This window comes from Venustampulla echinocandica (genome assembly GCF_003357145.1).
Source record: "Venustampulla echinocandica strain BP 5553 chromosome Unknown scaffold_7, whole genome shotgun sequence".
NCBI classification, from domain to species: Eukaryota; Fungi; Ascomycota; class Leotiomycetes; order Helotiales; family Pleuroascaceae; genus Venustampulla; species Venustampulla echinocandica.
The window spans coordinates 624891-642099 of NW_022474212.1; the positions used below are offsets into that span (position 1 = coordinate 624891).

The 17209-nt window shown below is 49.0% G+C and overlaps 8 protein-coding genes across 8 annotated transcripts; 3 read left to right on the top strand and 5 right to left on the bottom strand.

Annotated features, from left to right (window-relative positions):
- Positions 1–511: 511 nt before the first annotated feature.
- BP5553_08137 (Uncharacterized protein) lies at positions 512–2361 on the bottom strand (the record flags this gene model as incomplete). Its single annotated transcript, XM_032016760.1, has 3 exons — positions 512–1257; positions 1320–1823; positions 2283–2361. The coding sequence occupies 3 exons, from the start codon at positions 2359–2361 to the stop codon at positions 512–514; spliced, it is 1329 nt and encodes a 442-aa protein (XP_031867051.1).
- An 874-nt stretch (positions 2362–3235) lies between these two features.
- Positions 3236–5027, top strand: BP5553_08138 (Adenylyl cyclase-associated protein; the record flags this gene model as incomplete). The annotated part of the gene is made up of 4 exons (XM_032016761.1): positions 3236–3559; positions 3628–3941; positions 3992–4538; positions 4587–5027. The coding sequence occupies 4 exons, from the start codon at positions 3236–3238 to the stop codon at positions 5025–5027; spliced, it is 1626 nt and encodes a 541-aa protein (XP_031867052.1).
- A 1738-nt stretch (positions 5028–6765) lies between these two features.
- On the bottom strand, positions 6766–7223 carry BP5553_08139 (Uncharacterized protein; the record flags this gene model as incomplete). The annotated part of the gene is made up of 4 exons (XM_032016762.1): positions 6766–6835; positions 6891–7073; positions 7148–7167; positions 7221–7223. 4 exons carry the CDS (start codon positions 7221–7223, stop codon positions 6766–6768), a joined length of 276 nt encoding a protein of 91 aa, XP_031867053.1.
- A 270-nt stretch (positions 7224–7493) lies between these two features.
- On the top strand, positions 7494–8720 carry BP5553_08140 (RNase III; the record flags this gene model as incomplete). The annotated part of the gene is made up of 1 exon (XM_032016763.1): positions 7494–8720. One exon carries the CDS (start codon positions 7494–7496, stop codon positions 8718–8720), a length of 1227 nt encoding a protein of 408 aa, XP_031867054.1.
- Positions 8721–9587: 867 nt separating this feature from the next.
- Positions 9588–11084, bottom strand: BP5553_08141 (uncharacterized protein; the record flags this gene model as incomplete). The annotated part of the gene is made up of 3 exons (XM_032016764.1): positions 9588–9759; positions 9810–10633; positions 10692–11084. The coding sequence occupies 3 exons, from the start codon at positions 11082–11084 to the stop codon at positions 9588–9590; spliced, it is 1389 nt and encodes a 462-aa protein (XP_031867055.1).
- Positions 11085–11585: 501 nt separating this feature from the next.
- BP5553_08142 (Alpha-L RNA-binding motif) lies at positions 11586–13046 on the top strand (the record flags this gene model as incomplete). The annotated part of the gene is made up of 3 exons (XM_032016765.1): positions 11586–11621; positions 11694–12128; positions 12183–13046. The coding sequence occupies 3 exons, from the start codon at positions 11586–11588 to the stop codon at positions 13044–13046; spliced, it is 1335 nt and encodes a 444-aa protein (XP_031867056.1).
- Positions 13047–13514: 468 nt separating this feature from the next.
- BP5553_08143 (putative choline carnitine o-acyltransferase protein) lies at positions 13515–15606 on the bottom strand (the record flags this gene model as incomplete). Its single annotated transcript, XM_032016766.1, has 4 exons — positions 13515–13641; positions 13701–15363; positions 15421–15484; positions 15535–15606. 4 exons carry the CDS (start codon positions 15604–15606, stop codon positions 13515–13517), a joined length of 1926 nt encoding a protein of 641 aa, XP_031867057.1.
- A 628-nt stretch (positions 15607–16234) lies between these two features.
- BP5553_08144 (Uncharacterized protein) lies at positions 16235–17165 on the bottom strand (the record flags this gene model as incomplete). Its single annotated transcript, XM_032016767.1, has 2 exons — positions 16235–16908; positions 16961–17165. 2 exons carry the CDS (start codon positions 17163–17165, stop codon positions 16235–16237), a joined length of 879 nt encoding a protein of 292 aa, XP_031867058.1.
- Positions 17166–17209: the final 44 nt, after the last annotated feature.

Here is a 17209-nt window from a genome sequence, read left to right on the forward strand (position 1 = left end):
TAGAATTATGACTAACGTTTTGCTACTTAGGTACACGGATGGCGAGCTTGTTTATAAGATATAAACCTTGCAAGTGGACGAATCATGGTTGGGAATTGGGGAATTGGGGGAAACACATATCCCTATGGCGTTTAGGCATTGGCTTTTGATGAGATGGCAATGAGGTTGGGATGTAGACTATCCGTTTATGTGGTAATGAAATGAGAAATTACTTGGGTATGCATTCATGATTATGTGTCTCGGTACTAGAAATGAAGGTCTATTACTGCTTGTCTACGTGGTATGATAAGTCCTGATAAGTCCCATTAAGTCGTTATTCTTTCTTTTCTTTTCAAGCGCACCGTCGCTGAAACAAAACAAAAGAAAACCGCTTTCTATCACTTTCTTCTTGTTTTCCTTTCTCTTGCCCCAATTTCCCCAATTTCCCCATTCCATCATTTCATCCTATTGCCCTTATCCCAATCCCACCACCACACTCCGACTTTTAATATCCACATTCCTTGCCCATCCCCTAACCTCCCACCCCTCTCTCCGCTTGACACCTCTTCATAAACTCCTCCAATCTCTCCTCAACAACGACTCCATTCCATGTTTCCCTACCCGACTCGTCACTCCCGAGAACCGGCATACCGACCTGTTCAATGGCGAGGCTCGCCGCTACGCTACCCCAAGCCGCCGCTTCAACAACTTCTTTCCCCCGAGCGAGGGCGACTGCCAAACCGCCGAGGAAGGCGTTTCCGCCGCCTGTAGGGTCGACGACTTGATGCTTTGGAGTATCTGGTTTAGAATCAACTAATTCCGTAACCAGCTTCTCCTTCTCGTCCGGTGGAGGTTGAGGCAGAGGTTCAGTATGACTGTCAGGTTTCGATTGAGATTCGGACTCTCCCTGGAAATACGCTGGAATCCAACACTCAACCCCGGGATCAATCTGCACAATCTCTCTCTCTTCATTCATCAACCCCTCAAGCAACGCCATCATATCAACTTCGGGTGTCAGTCCACCCCTCGCATGATTCGGCCTCTTCCGCTTCACGACCGAGGGTCTCCTGACCCTGCCGCCGGTCTTAGCTACATAGCACCCTTTGGCCCCGCATCGGATCACGAGCGAGTAGGACTGGAGGGGCATGCTGCTTAGGAGCTGCTCGCAGGCGCGTTCGACAGACGATTTACTGACCTCGCCGGTCAGCGGGTCAAGACCTAGGTCCGGATCACCAAGGAGGGAGGCGAGTTCATGGTGGTTGGGGGAACATATGTCTACTGTTTGGGGTATTTTTGTGAGCTGTGAATACGAGAAGGGCGAGGAGGGGGGTTGAGCGTACCATAGGGTAATGTATTCGTAGTGTTTAGTAGCTCGGATGGCGTACAGAGATCAGGAACAGGCTCCCATATAAACAATGGTTTCGGCGCACCCGGATTCTCCCTTTTCCTCCTCCTCAGAATCGAAGTTACGAGCTCGGTACATCGTCTCGGAGAGCAGATTAAGTGGAATGATTTAGAAAACAAAAGTGTGGAGTCTAGAGAGGTTTCGTCGAGACGGAGTTTAGGCGTCGTGTATTTGAACGCCCGGTTTTGATTCGAGTCGTAGCCATTCCAGCCTCTTGTCGTAAGACGAGAGGGATCGGAGCGGATTAGGCAAGTGGTGTCCCAGGCGGAAATTTGGTAGCGGATTGATGAAGGGAAGTCTGACCCTTCGTCGACTATCCAAGATATGGTACGGGAGAGGGGTGGTGGCGAGAAGAGGCGGGCGCCGAGGGCAGCGTATGCGCCTGCACCGCCGAGGATATCGTAGACAGGTGATAAAGGGGGGAGGAAGTGTATTTCATCTGATGGTTGTTAGGTTGGTGTGATGTTCGATGGCATGGCGATGCAAACATTGGCAAGCAATCGGACAAAGGGAAGTTAGGCAACGAAAAGTTGAAGCTCTGCCATATACTGACTTGACTATGGAGGCAAATGCAAGGTTGGATTGAAATATTTTGTGTTTGCTTAACTGGGATGATGAAAATAAAGAAGCATGTGAGACTCGTATATGAAATTCCATGCGGACGAGACTGTGTAACCCCCCACCCACGAATAACAATCCTAACAGCACAAGAGTGGGTTTGAAGCGCGAACTATGCTTTTGACTTGAATTGAAATAAATAACGAGCTGGAACGGATCATATCAGGTTACGCATAACTTTAATGTACCGCAACCTCACAAGGCTTATCGTACTGCGAAAACAGCGAGAAAAAGTAGGAAAAAAGCAACTCTCTGTTGAGCAGCATCCTCTCTCCCTTACCAATAATGAACATGCCCAGAGTGCAGAAATCAATCTCCTGAGTCGAAGACGCTACCTTTTCCTCCTCCTCGAGATTCATGATGCCGGGTTGTTTTTGTTGTCACCAGCCTTGTGCCAGGTGTACATCGAGAGATCGTCACAGCACCTTAGTGTCGGTCCAGGTATCAGGCGTGCCAGACGCCCGTCCAACAAGGCCAAACAACACGACAAAGAACTCAAGTATTTGTAGCCGAGATCCCCACTCGATACAGTACATACTCCTGTACTGATGCACCTTGCTTTACTAAGTTTCCAGTGGATTCAATTTATTCAAAAATCCAGTGGAATATAGGTACGAAGTACATGTAACATAAACAATATATAATAAACATAACATACCTACGAGTACTAGACACGTACAGCCTTGTCGGTACCTGGTACCTGAGGCCCGCACCACAGCTTCGGCGCAATTTCCGCCTTCAGGCCTCGCTGCGATCCACAGTAACATAGCATAACATAACATAACACTTTATTATACCGTACCTCTGTTTATACTCGATTAAGGCACGAGTGCTGCGTATAAGCTACGGTATTATTTGCGACTGCCTACCGACCTGCCTCACTCCAAATGCTTCACTCTGCACCTCAACTGTCGCCGCACCCTTCCTCTCGTTCGCAACCGGTCTCATATTCGACCCCGAACCCCTTCGACTTTTAGGTTTCGGTTTGAGCTTAGCTGGTCTCGGTCTCCCGCGTATCGCATATCGCTCGTTGATCGTTCCTTGATCCATTCTACTGCCTGCCTCGCCTCCTAACGGCCCTGCCGCCCCCGAAAGTCAAAATGGCGACTAACAACATGCATAACCTCACCACTCTCATCAAACGGTATTTGGACACACCTTCATTCTCCTTGCAGAACTTCGTTCCCTTCTGAACCCCACCTTCCAAGCTGTTGATCAGCAACTCTATCGATCATGGCTGGCTCTGTCAAAGTCTTGCCTACCGTCTCGACCGCCGAGCTAACAAGCATCATCCATAGACTGGAAGCGGCCACCTCCCGACTTGAGGATATAGCTTCGTCCACTGTCGAACCTCCCAAATTGAACGGCGCCGCTCCCACAGCTGCCCCTACGGGCCCGCTTCCTCCCCTTCCCGTGGTCAATGAAGTCCCACCGACCCCCAAGCCGGTGTTTGAACCATTACCCGAATCCGTGGAAGACTTCGACTTATTCATAAACGGCGCAGTCAAGAAATATGTGGCCCAAAGTAATGAGCTGGGGGGCCCCGTTGCAAAGCAGGTATGATATGGCGGAAGGTGGAGCCTGGAGCCTGTAGAGATACAGAGCAGGGCTAACCAGCGACCTAGGCTGCCAGCGTCCTTCGTGCCTTTACTTTACAACGGGACTTCATCCTCCTAACCACAAAAGCGAAGAAACCCGATTACAGCACCCCCATATTCGAGAAGCTCCTCAAGCCTTTCTTTGAAATAAGTGTAGCTATCGGCGAGATACGAGATGCCAACCGTGCTTCGCCCTTCTTCAACCATTTGAGTGCAGTTTCGGAGAGTATTTCGGTGCTTTCTTGGATTGCGATCGATACCAAGCCGCACAAGCATGTGGAGGAGTCTTTGGGGTCGGCACAATACTGGGGGAATCGGGTTATTATTGAACATAAGGACAAGTGAGGAGACGTTACTTCGGGATCTTGAACCAATACTGATATGGTAACAGGGACGCCAAGCAAATCGCATGGGTACAATCATATTATCAAGTGTTTAAAGATTTGGCGGAATACATCAAAGCCACCTATCCTCAGGGCAACCCATGGAATCCTAAAGGAGTGTCAGCTGAGGAGGCATTAAAGACTATTCAGCAATCACAGTCAAATGGGCCAACCTCGAAGCTTCCACCTCCCGGCGCTGGGGCTCCACCGCCACCTCCTCCACCAGGGCCGCCACCACCACCTGCAAGATTTGATGATGTGCCAAAACCCGCTCCTGCAGCGAACTCCAGCGGAATTGGTGCAGTCTTCAATGAACTGAACCAAGGAGAGGCGGTCACCAAGGGTCTCCGAAAGGTCAATGCCGATCAGATGACACACAAGAATCCTTCACTTCGGGCTGGAGCAACAGTGCCTACTCGCAGCGACAGCCAATCCAGCGTATCGTCGATATCTCGAGCCAAGAGCCCAGCGCCCCCTGGTAAGAAGCCCAAGCCAGAAAGCATGCGGACAAAGAAGCCTCCTGTGAAGAAGCTTGATGGCAACAAATGGATAATTGTAAGAATTTAAACTTCCAATATCTATGCTCCCTACTAATCAAAATAGGAAAACTACGACAATGAGCCCGAGCCTGTGGAGATCGATGCCTCGATACAACATTCCATCATTATCAGCCGCTGCAACAAAACCACAATCATAGTGAAAGGCAAGGCAAACGCTATCACAATCGACAACTCCCAGCGACTATCTCTCATTATAGAGTCTCTCGTGTCATCCGTCGACGTAATCAAAGCCTCCAACTTCGCTCTTCAAGTCTTGGGCACCCTTCCTACGATTCTCATGGATCAAGTGGATGGTGCACAGGTGTATCTCGGCAAAGAGAGCATGAACACCGAAGTGTTCTCCAGCAAATGCTCAGGCATCAATTTAAACATCATTGAGGGCGAGGACGAAGATTATAAGGAGGTTCCGCTACCGGAGCAGATTCGAACTTATATTGGCGAGGATGGGAAGGTTGTTAGTGAGATTGTGGAGCATTCTGGTTGAAGGGTTATAGGAGAGTGTTAGACTGTAGGCTTAGATGGTGTGTAGGATATGTATTGGTATAATTTTCTAGAGTCCGACCTCGAGTGGTTGTGCTTGGGGCTATTATTCAAGATTGTTCAATTCACATCATGGTATATTTTCCAGGAACACAAATGCAATGTTTGCGTGGATAATGTTACATACTGTAATTAAGACACACAATTCCATGCATTACATATCAGTTCTAATATTTCCCTCAATGTCTCGGAAATTTTTAGCTTTTTAACCATGATGATTACAGAAAGAACCATCTAGGATTTATCGTATAAAAAAAGGAGCAGGTACATCTAGATATAACCAAGTATGTGGGACTTATCATACGACCGTTGCTACTTGCTCTTCCAGAGCCTATCAAACTTTTTGAAGGAGATCTTTAAGATTGTGCGCCGCCACGCCGGCGGTTGACCACCCTTTACCAACCCAACATTGCCTATTCAACCGCTGTCGGCGGTCTTCTTTCCTATAGGCTTGTCATGAGGAGTCCGCTATCACTAACAGTAGTGAAGATAATGACAACAGTCTGGAAAATCGACAGAAATATTGACAGCAGTTAATATATTGACAACAGTACCTAAAACAGATTCCTTGAAAGGTAAGAATGTCATGAGTTTGTTACTAAAATTTAAGGCGGTGAACAAACACCTGGGACACCCTCCTGTGCAGTGATAACCCAGGACCCCAGAACCACCCATGCCATCTCAAAGACCATGCAACCGTCGTGAAGAGGGAAGAGAAAGGAAACGGGAACAGGTGACGTCATATATAGACTTATCAACCTAGGCATTTCTGATTGAGGTGTAATCTCACTTAGAACAATGTACATAAGCTCTGTCATGCTGAATTAAGCTCTCTTCCAGACTTGAGATATTATAGTCGGTTGTACCTGACCTACCCCTGAGATGGTAAAAGCGAAGTACTGCCAATTATCTAGGTGAACTAATATGACCTAGTACACATGTTTTAGGTCGAATTTCAAGAAACACTAATAAGGTAGGTGTGATAGGCTGATAGCTTACGAGGAAATCGCGAACTATCGACATGAGTTCAAGGTAGTATCCCTATTGGTGCCCGGCGAGGTTGCTAGCACAGTCAAGTAGCCAGGTTATATCAAAGGGTATTAGTGCTTTAAGCTCGCGACCTTTGATATGCTTGAATACTGTGTCGATAAAACGTATTATGATGACGTGATATAGGCCGGTCTATAGGTCGAGTCGATACTAGCAATCGCGATTAGTTTAGTAAAATAAGTAAGGCAATATATTCTCTTCTTCGAGGAGCTGGAAATCGTAACCGAGAATGAAATAGAGAAGCAAACAAGGAAGGAGCTAGAATAGTAAAACGGAAGGGGTGATGGAGGATTAAATGTCTCAGCGCTACTAAGGCATTCTTATTCAAGTTATAGAGTCCTGGATTTTGGCAAAGCACACTTGTGAATGATGATTATAGAATTGATACCGACGTATAAATCGAGATTGACTGTTGGCGACTGAAGGAGAATTGCCCTTGGTGATTTGTGACCAGCATGTAAGTGCACGACAGGCATAACACCATGGCAGAGTTGAAGCCAGCCATTCATTGCAGGAAAAACAGTCAATACGCAAAAGGCAATAGAGGTCATATTGTAAAAGCGAGACATTCTAGCCCAGGTCCATTCACAACGCCCTAGATATGTACAATTCCGAGCCCTTCGTCCAGAGAATCATGAACTGTCCTTCGAGACCTTCGAGGCCTTCTCAGCCTTCTCATGCTCAATAATCTGCTTGCTCCAGCTATAACATCACCAATTAGCACACTCCCACTTCACTCCAGCTGTGTACAACATACTATCGACTGGGGTAAAAGCGGCCCTGTTCAGGAAACTTATGCCGGAATTCCCTCTCTGCGCTCAGCTTCCACGCCATAGCCGTGATGCCAACAATAACCACGCCAATGACTGCCGTATTGGCTTTCCAGTTCGCAGGTTGAGAGTACCAGCCACCCGAAGGCGACCAGACGTGTTTGGGGTATCTGATGGTATGAAGGTCAGGAGTTGATTCGGATTCGGAGCAGTTGGAGCCACTGTTTGTGGGCCATTGACTTACGGGATTTTGCCGCCGCCGCCCTAGAAGTTGTTAGTACACAATGCAAAGTCAGATTAAGGGGTTAGACACGTACCATCTTGATCAATTGCTCAGATGCGTGGAAAATGTTCGTAGGGCCGTTTCACAGAAGACGTCGAGTTGAACGAATGAGGTCGGAAGCTAGCGTACAAGCTTAGTCATCATAACCAATGTGCCCGTTGTTGCTCACGCGAGAACCTCGAGAAATTTTGGACAGGGGAATAGGGTCCATTCATTCATTGATTTTCGTTACGCCAACTCCAATCCCTCGCAATTGTTCTTCCTTCTGTTGCCTACGCGTTGATACGAAGAGGAGGTGCTCATATCCATGAAGAGACTACGGATAGAGAGATGGAGCGGGCAATTGCTGACACCGCGGACGAGAACGAGAACGATACAGCCATGCTGTCTCCGGCAGCAGCAGCAAAAGCTAGCTAGCTATACAGCGCGCTCCTATTCCTCCTCATCAGCAGCAAAACACCCTTCGCCGGACGATGAACTGGTATTCGAAGATGAAGGAGAGCATCCCGAGCTATCAGCGTCCGACTACCCTTCGATACCTTCCTACCCATCACCACTGCCCTCCGCAGCTCTCGAATCCGCCAAACTCGCCGCTCTCCATGCTCGATTGGGCATACCCAAGAAGCTTCCCTTACAAACGATGGCGCGAACCTTAGTCGATCCATCCGCCGACCCTCACAAGCATTTCAATAATGCTTCTCTTGCTCAGCTCGGCGGCTCTATAATGAGCTACCACGTCTCTGAATGGCTCTTGTGCACGTACCCGCGGCTCCCCATGACGGTGCTCTTCGCTGCACAATACGCCTACAGTGGACCAAAGACGCTGCAACTCGTGGCGCGGGAATGGGGCGTGGAGACCGCAGCGGCACCGGGCGAGGAGGTGGATCCTGGGCTGCTGCAATTCTCGAAACTGGAGCCCGGGACCAAGTATGGGGCAAATAGGGAGGGAGGAACTGTACGGCCTGACAGCAGAAGCTACTACCGGAGAGGCATCAGCAGCCGAGTCGTATACGATGATGAATTTGGTGACGCGATCCCGAAACTGAAGGATCAAAATGAGCCGCTGCCGGCCGAACTGGCCTACTCAAATTTTGTGAAGGCTGTCATCGGGGCTATATACCTACACTCCGGGGCCGAGCCCGCGAAGACATTTGTGAAACGACATATCCTCTCCCGACACCTTGCTATGCCCGGCCTCTTCCAGTTCAAATTACCCGTGCGGGAATTATCTCGATTGTGTAATAGAGAAGGATTTGAATACCCTGTTGCGAGGATATTGAGCGAGACTGGTCGCCTGAGCAGACATCCTGTATTTGTTGTGGGGATTTACAGTGGAAAGGATAAGTTGGGTGAGGGCTCGGGGCCAAGTTTGCAGGAAGCGAAGACGAGAGCTTGTGTTGCTTCGCTGAAAGCGTGGTATTTGTACAGCCCCGGAAAGGATGTTCCAGTGCCGAGCGATATGGAAAGCGGCAAAGGGGCTGGGGAGAGGGGTTGGGAGCCGGTGCATATTGATATGGGCGAGGTTATACATTAACCAGTCTGCCAACAAGAACGAGGATATGTATGATGAACGAAGCGACGGGCGATTCGTTTGTTTGTCTTGGCTGTACCGCACAGCAGGATGGCGACTAAGAGGCTTGCAGAATCTGTATTATTGACATAGTCCTTCCCATATGTACTGACCTTGCATCGCAACCAGGGGGATCTGGGCGGAGCTGATTGCATAGAGGCTTGGATTTTTGTTGGATAGCAATTGTAGAATAGGACATGGAAAGGATGTATAAAAATACAAAGCGCTCTCCCATTACTCCAGGCCTCTTGAATTTAGACTACCTAACCATAGGGTTTGCTATACCTGATATTCTACATCACACATGATATGTTTGTATTTGTTGGGCCTACTACCAAACTAGTTTACATGCACAAGAAAGCTATATTTTCAATTCAACCCGTACTGTGACGACTTTTATATTCCTCAAGCTTGAGCTAGTCTCTTAGCTTTGCATAACGGTGGGTGTGACTAATCCCATCGGATACAATAACTATCGCTATTAGTACTAGCTAGGTACATTTCCCAAGCTGCGGATTCCCATAAGTCAATATTACTCCGCGCAGCAAACCGTGGCATCTTCGTTGCATCCCAAGGTGCTAGGATAGGCAAGTTGCCTTTGCAAAGCCAAGCAAGGAATAGCAGCATAGGACTGCCGTCAACCAAGCACAGACGAGGCATGTAAAATGGGAAGAGCAGATATCACAAATATGCTAAATGGGCAAAGGAAAGCATCATCTCAAGCAATCCGTCCATGCCAGTAAACGCCCAATAATACACCCGATGCGAGCGCCCGTGTAGGAAGCCATGACAAACCGATCCCAGAAGTGGAAAACACAAGTGAGGGTATCATCAAACTTCAGCAGAGACATCTGCCTTGACGTCAACTTTCTTTGGAGATGGGGCTTCCGCTGCACCATCATCTTCACGGGCACGCTTCTTATCGTTTGAGGTAGACTCTGCTGTTTTGGCGGCATTGGCGGGAGCCTCCTTGCTCTCGACCTCTTCAGTCTTGGTCTCGTTACTAAGTTATCGTTAGTCATATCACCTAAAATCAAATTGTGAACAACGTACCCATCCCCATTACGCTCACGGTTTCTGTCCTGGGGCCCTCTGTCATTACGGTCGCCACGCCGTCCACGGCGGTTCTTGTTATCACGGTCTCTGCCATTGCCATTGCGTCGATCCTTGAATCCGGATGCCTGGTCGTCTTCACGTCTCTTCTTCCAGTCATTTGGATCGCGATCGCCTCGGTCGCGACCATGATCTCTATCATTCTTACCGCGGTTGCCCCCTCGGCCACGAACGTTGTTGGATCCACCACGGAATGGTCTAGGTGCCCAAGACTCCTTAGGCTGAATCTTGCCATCCTTGATATCCTTGGTCTTTTGTGCTACATAGTCTCTCTTAGACATGAAGGACAATTCCTTGCCCTTCCAGAGGGGCTTAGGATCAAGCGCAAGGAACTTCTCAGCAGTCTCATCGTCCTGGAATTCAACGAAGACAGAGCCTTTGAAAAGCTTGTCATCGGCGCGGCGAAGACGGACAGCATTGGTAGGACCGTAAGGAGCGAACAGGGCCTCGATGTCGAATTGAGAGCTGGGTTCTTCCTCGCCAAAACCTTTGGCGTAGACAGATCTGGATTCAACCCTGCTTCGAGGGAAGGTGGGATCGTAAGGAATTTTGCGCTTGACAGTCTCCTCCCCTTCTTCACCGCTAACCACAAGAAAAGCACTCTCTTTCAGGGCAGCTACAACTTCCCGCTCGGAGGTGAATCGCTTCATACGTCCAAACTTGCAGATATCCTTAACTGGGATTGGCTTGTTCTCGGTGCCATCGGTCTGCTCCCACATGAACTTATCAGTTGGTAGATTGGCATCGCCGAAGTAGAATTCAACCTTTGAGTCATATGTTAGATTGAGCACAAAAGGGACAAAAGTTCTTGATGCTGTTTACCTGGGCGCGAATCAACTTTGGATCACTGTCAGCTGGGAGGATAGAGGGATCGTATTTGCTGTGGTTTTCACGTTTCTGGAATGGCCGATCGTTGTTCTCACGCTTGTTGTTTGAGCGGCCATTGCTTTCGCCGCCTTTGGTCTTTGGCGAGCCATCGCTGTTGCGCTGTTCATTTGCCTGAGTGTCTTCACCGGTCTTTCCAGATTGCTCGGTTTTCTCGACCTTTTCAGTTTCATGTGCGCCATTGGATTTCTCAGTCTCAGTCTCGGTCTTCGCGGCAGCAACTTCCGTAGGGGCTGAAGCATCACCTCCCTCCTTGTTCACAACCTGGTCGTTCCCAATGGAGGTAGCCGCTGGTTCAGGCTCCGCCGTCTCAACTGGGAGATTCGACATTGCGAATTGACTTGGGATAAGGTGATCTTCTGTTCGTTGCTGAGGATAGGCCGATCGACAGGTGTTATATTCTTCTAAGAACTTGCAATATGTATCAGTTTGTGTGGTGGACGATTCTGACTCTGAAAGTGACTCGATCAAATGGCGGGGTGAAAGGGCTGTGACTAGAAGATTTGGAGGGGCAGTGCTCACCAGCTATAAGTGCAGTTATAGAATATAAAACGGTGAATGCCCAAGGTATAACCGAGCTGTATTTCAGAAGCTCTGCAGATTTGGAGAAATTCTCAATAGAAATTTGGAAAGGTGAAGGTGACGGTGTGTAAAGTTCCGTCCTGGTCGATTGAGAGCGAGAACAAAAACGAGAAGCGCAAAAGCTTGAAGCGAGGGTCGGGCGGCGGCCGCATTTTAGCGCGCCGGAGACACAATTTGTCGAAGCTGCATCGGAACCTCCTTCAACGCCCTGAGTCGAGGACCCTGAGAGACGTCCCCAACACCGCCATCATGTCGAGAAGGAGATTCCATGGTCTAAAACGGATTGTAAGTAATCATATCCCTCTCACGGCCTGAACAGCACAAGGCATAAACTAACATCTGGCGCCTTGTGTGCAGAAATTCCGCATGACATGGAACAAATACAATCTTTACAATCTTACTCGAGTGGCCCCAGGCTTGCCATTCAGGACCTTCTTCCAGCAGAAATGGACGGCCAAATCCATGACGCGAGCATATCATGGCGAGCAGATTCGAGAAGGGCAATGGGAGCGGATGTTCAATTCCCGGTTGAACTCTGTTATACCGATGGACCACAAATACCTCGCTGAACATGACGGGTCAGAGCATGCTGCTGGAAGGGGCTCGGGGCTAGAGAAAGAATTCAATCCTAAGCGTGGCAGTCCGAATAAGAAGATTCCTTATATGGAAATGACTTATGCGCCGATCGAGAGACGGCTCGACGTGGCTATATTCCGATCACTATTTGCTAGTAGTGCAAGGCAGGCGAGACAATTTGTGACCCATGGCAAGGTTAAGGTCAATGGAAAGAAGGTATTTATCTACACGAAGTTGGATTGCAGAACTCTAATTCTAATTCCTGATTAGATGCCGTATCCGGGATACCTCCTGAATCCTGGAGACATGTTCCAAGTCGACCCAGAGCGTGTCATGTACGCAACTGGACAGCCCAAAACACTAGAGCAAATCAGGCAAGGCCGCGATATCAAGAGACAAAGACGCATAACAAATATTAAACGAGCGGAAAAGAAGGCGGCAGCTAGAGAAAAGGCTTTGAAAGCAGCCACCGAGAAGATTGCTGCCGAGGAAGCCGGCGAAACTCCTGCTTTCAAGTCCGTTCGAGAACCTGCAGTGCCGGCAGATGAGAAAGAAGCCCGGAAGCAACGAAAAACGGATCTGCAAGCCCTGTTAAAGCATGTGAAGGTGATGGGGGAAAACAAAACCGTTCCTCTGACGGCAAAACGCAAGCAAGAGCTCCGAAAGTTCACCAAGGATGTGAAGACCAACATGTCCCAGATCAACCGCAAACCCGTTGAAGAGCTACAAACCGATCTCACTGAGCTCGTCAGCCGACTATCCCTCATCAAGAACAAACAAATACCCTCATCCACCACCACCACCAAACCCAATTCAACGCCTACCAAAGAGCCAACCCAAGAGTCAGCGAAACCAGAGCCTGGACAGCTCACCAAGCAGCAATTTCGCAGTATTATGGGTCAGCATCGCCAGGACTTTGTTGATGAATCAAAGCCATATGCTACTCCTTGGAAGCCGAGAGCATATATGAGTGCTTTCGCGTTCATTCCGAGGTATCTGGAAGTCAACCACAATATCTGCTCAGCAGTGTATTTGAGACACCCGGTGGCTAGGCCTGGATTAGCAGAGGTCCCTACGCCGTTCGATGCTGGGACTATGCAGTTGGCGTTCAATTGGTACCTTAGAAGGCGCTAGATGTGGATATGTAGAATATAGTGCACGGTTGATGGAGTGGTGCTATGGTGAAATGCAGAGGTGTCACGGTGGGGCTGTATGATGGTCATGTATAATACTGGAGATTGTAGATGAGACAATATATTTCCGCTGTATCACTATTGTATCATTGTATAAACACCGTGATATGGCTCTTATCGCTGGCCCTTATTTTTGATGGCATGCATACTCCCTGGGTAAATATCGGGTACTCGGAGGCCCCCGGATGCCAAGTTCAGTCGCCATCTTTTAGCCATGGATGGGAAAGCAAACGTAAGAAACCACCAACAAAAAACATCATGTAAATCTAGAATTCTGTTTTAAGATCTAAGAGCGTATCCAAAATGGCTTTGTAACATGCTAATCTTACATCCAACAAATCCCATGATCTATTCCACAGTTCCTCATCTATCAACTATCTCTTATCCAAAGAATCGTCCCCCTACGCCTCTATAGCTTCGCCTTAGGCGCCTCCAACGTAGGAAGCAAGAGATCTCTCATATCTCCCGCAGCCTCATTGAGATAGAAACTCATACGATCGCTACCAAGACCCTTGGACACAACGTTGAATTGGATACTGTGCATATTGTTAGCAACGAATACTTTGCGTGGTAAATAGAAAGAGGGAGAGCCTACGTGTTCTCGTTAATCATGTATGCAATTCCCCATCCATCGTCAACGACCTGGCTCCACCCATATCCATTGAAGTACTCCGAGCTAAGCTGCGAGCTCGAGATAAACCACTTGCACGAGTATGAAAACGCAGGGTCCTTGTAGATCGCTGGGACCTCCTCGCCTGGGGCGAGTAGCTTCTTTAAGCCGAAGAGATGTCTGTCAACACCCTTACCGTCCGATGCAGCACTGATGTATTCCACGTGCGAATTGATAGCTTTGCGGAATAGCCCGATCGTCTCTTGAGGGTCGCTAGAACCATCGCTCATCGCCTTGCAGAAGGCGACCGAGTCGTCGGAAACTGTGCGGCACGTCTCCGTTCTGCCTTGTTGGAAACGACGAGTGGCGGCTGATTCGTATGTAGGTCGGCTCTTGCCATACATCTTGAAGTAGGCGAGCTGGATGACCATTTGCACGTATGCGTCGGGTGAGCATTTGAATTTCTTGATCAGCCCTTTGCCGTAACCTTGGTATGCTTGTACACGAAGCTCGTGGCTGCCAATAACCTCAGTGAAGTCTTTTGTGGCGCGCTCAATTTCGGCTTGGACTTCCTTATTCACGTGGAACTTGATTGGAGTAGGATCAGGCAGGTTGGAGCGGACTGAAGGGTCTGAGAAGTCCAGCTTGTTGTTGAAGATCATCTCATTAACATAATCGTTCAGTCGATGTGTAGGTGTGCCATCCATCATCGAATGCTCGCCCATGAACCCGGCTGTGCCATTGTCATTGACGATGAATTGGAGTGGCTTGTCAAACCAGCGGTTGCAGCCGTCACCGTGCCAGTACTGGTGAGCGCGCTCCTCAAGGGTAACTGGGGCAGCGTCATCCAAGCAGACTACAAATGAAGCAGATTCGATCGTCTTCAGGGCTTCGGCATTTCCAGAGTGTGCTTTTAGAAGAACCTCTCTAGCATCGGTCCAGATATCGCGGTTCTCAGTGGTAAGGATTCCGACTGCAGGTGCCCTCTCTGCCTTCTGGTAGATCTGTTTGAATTGCTGCTCTAATTCAGAGGTGTTGAGTTGCTTGCCATCAACCTCATGCATAACCTTGAAGAATTGATTCTTGCGAATCACTAGGATGTGCTTGTTCTCTGCCGGAGAGAATGTAACAGGATAATCGGCAGGTTTCGCAGGTCGCCGAGAGGCGTTGAACATCCATTGATAACTCTCCATGGAAATTGGAAGCTTCTTCATATACTCTGGCTCCAGTGAGCCCTGGTCCACCTGCTTCTTGAACTCTAAAGTAGCAGTGCTTATAGCAGCTGCACGCTTTGAGGGGTCCCGCCGCCGCCTGTCATCTCGGTGAGAGTAGAAGTAGCTCACATAGGGTACAACTGGGTCCCGGTACGTGAGATATGCAGCCTCATTCCACCAATCATAGAGCCAGTTCTTGTGTTTTGGGTCTTCTCGTCGTGCAAGCAACTTCTCCTGAAGCTTGCCGCCAATTCCGCCCGGTTTTATGAAGTCCTGGACAGCTTTGGTTGTGGATTCGAATTCGGTGGATGAGAGAAGTGGGTGGACAGATTTGAGATATCGTTTCGCCGTCTCTTCTAGGGTTGGGACCGGTAGTTTAGGTAGAGAATCCTCGAACCGTAACATAGCACCTTTCGAGGAATCTTCTCTGTACCCTTGGGGGTTATTAGCCCATGCCTAGACAAGTGAACGGAGGGCAAGGATATACATACCTGCTGGTAAAGAGCTGCTGCTCCGGGCAGTTTTGGGTGTGGGCGCCATTCCGATTCCTACGCTCTATATCCATAATTAGCTCGAGTTGATCCGTCATGCGCCTGGAGACTTACGCTCACACTGGGCTTGAAGTTGCTCCGAAGCACCTGGGACTGCGTACGACCCTTTGCAAGCACTTTCAACATTCCCAAGGAGGTATCTAAAGAAGCCGAGGAGAAGAGTAGGGAGAATCTCCAGCTTATGAGCAGGAGGTTATGTTTATTTCAAAGGCCGAGCAGAACAGCGCTTGTGGGCTCTGAGTTTATGCTTGTGGTTGGCTGAATAGAGGTTTGACCGGTTGCGCTTGTCCGGAGGGCCGAGGCATTTGCACCATGCGCTGCCCCACGACCATCGCCTGCGACACCGCCCGAGAGCCGACCACAGAACAAGCAGACAAGCGTATCACAGCTGAGCAGCTGAACAGCCTGATGCGCAGAGTTTTATACTCGGCATCACGGCTTTCCAGCATTGTGTGCCACCAGTAATAATAAGTAACATATGAAGCCACACACTCTACCGAATAGATATCGGAATTTTAATCACATTTTAATTCGTATTAGCTGTACTGTACTGTACTTTGGTATACAAGGGTCCTACTATTCCTACAATTGCATGTGACGGAATGGGAAATTATCCCAGGTCCTATTTCCTGGAGCTATCCCCTGTTGTACCCTAAACAATACCTCCGGGGAATTTGATATCCATATGCCAAGGAAGGTACTTTATATCCCCAATTCCCTATGATACAGGACTAGACGAGTTCCTAGCATTCATCTATCTCTTTCTTTTGCTCTTCCGAGAAGCACCCTGTGCTTTCGGTGGCGGCTCCGGTTTCTTCCTCGAGGCGGGTTTCGAGGCTTCTGGGGAGGGCGACCTATCTTCTTCTTCCCCTTCAGCCTCGTCATCCTCACCGCCTTCCTCCGTCTCTTCCTCGACCTCTGCCTCGTCCATCGTCGTATCTTTGCTTGGCTGCCTGGAGCTGGAATCTGCTTTGACCCTTCCCACTAATCTATGTGCGCTTCTTCCTGCTCGAGCTGTCTTCGGCGTTGGTGAAGTTGCGGGGGATGTTTTTGGCTCATCGGTATCCTCAACTGTGCTAGCCCTCCGCTTCTGCGTGAGGGTATCACCACGCTTTCGCTTCCTCACGACCTGTGGTGATGGGGATCGATGAAGCCGTGGAGGCGATGACGGGGCTTCACTTGCGCTGCGCATTCCCCTCATATGCATGGTCTCCTCGTAGTCTTCTGGCAGCTTGAACTCAAGAAACTTGTCGTCCCCATCCTCGTAGTCAAAAGAGTTTTCCCGCTCATCGATAATATCTAGATTATATTGCGTCCGTAGTTTCTCCCATATTCCTGGTATGCGCGTGTGCGTTTCGATTGCGGGATCGTAGCCATGATTTCGTAGGTTTTCGGACAATGCGATCATACGGAAGTGCTTGTGCATGCCTAGAGAGTGGTTAACAGAGTTGAGTGGTAAACCAGACTCAGGCATATCTACCAGCTGGTTTCCATCTTATAATCCCTTTGAACAGCGACGTCTCCTGATCGTCCGTCCAAGGGTCTTTCAGAATATTGTATTTTGGCTGAGGGGAGCCTTCAGCGCGGTGCGATTGTGGGCTGTCTATGGCCATTGCGTCGTCGTCTGCTGCAGCTGGCGATGAAGCCGCTCTCGCAGGCCCTTTCCCTTTCTTTTTAGGAGGCATCCTTACAATAATTTAGCTGCCAATTCTGACGTGGTCGTTGAGGG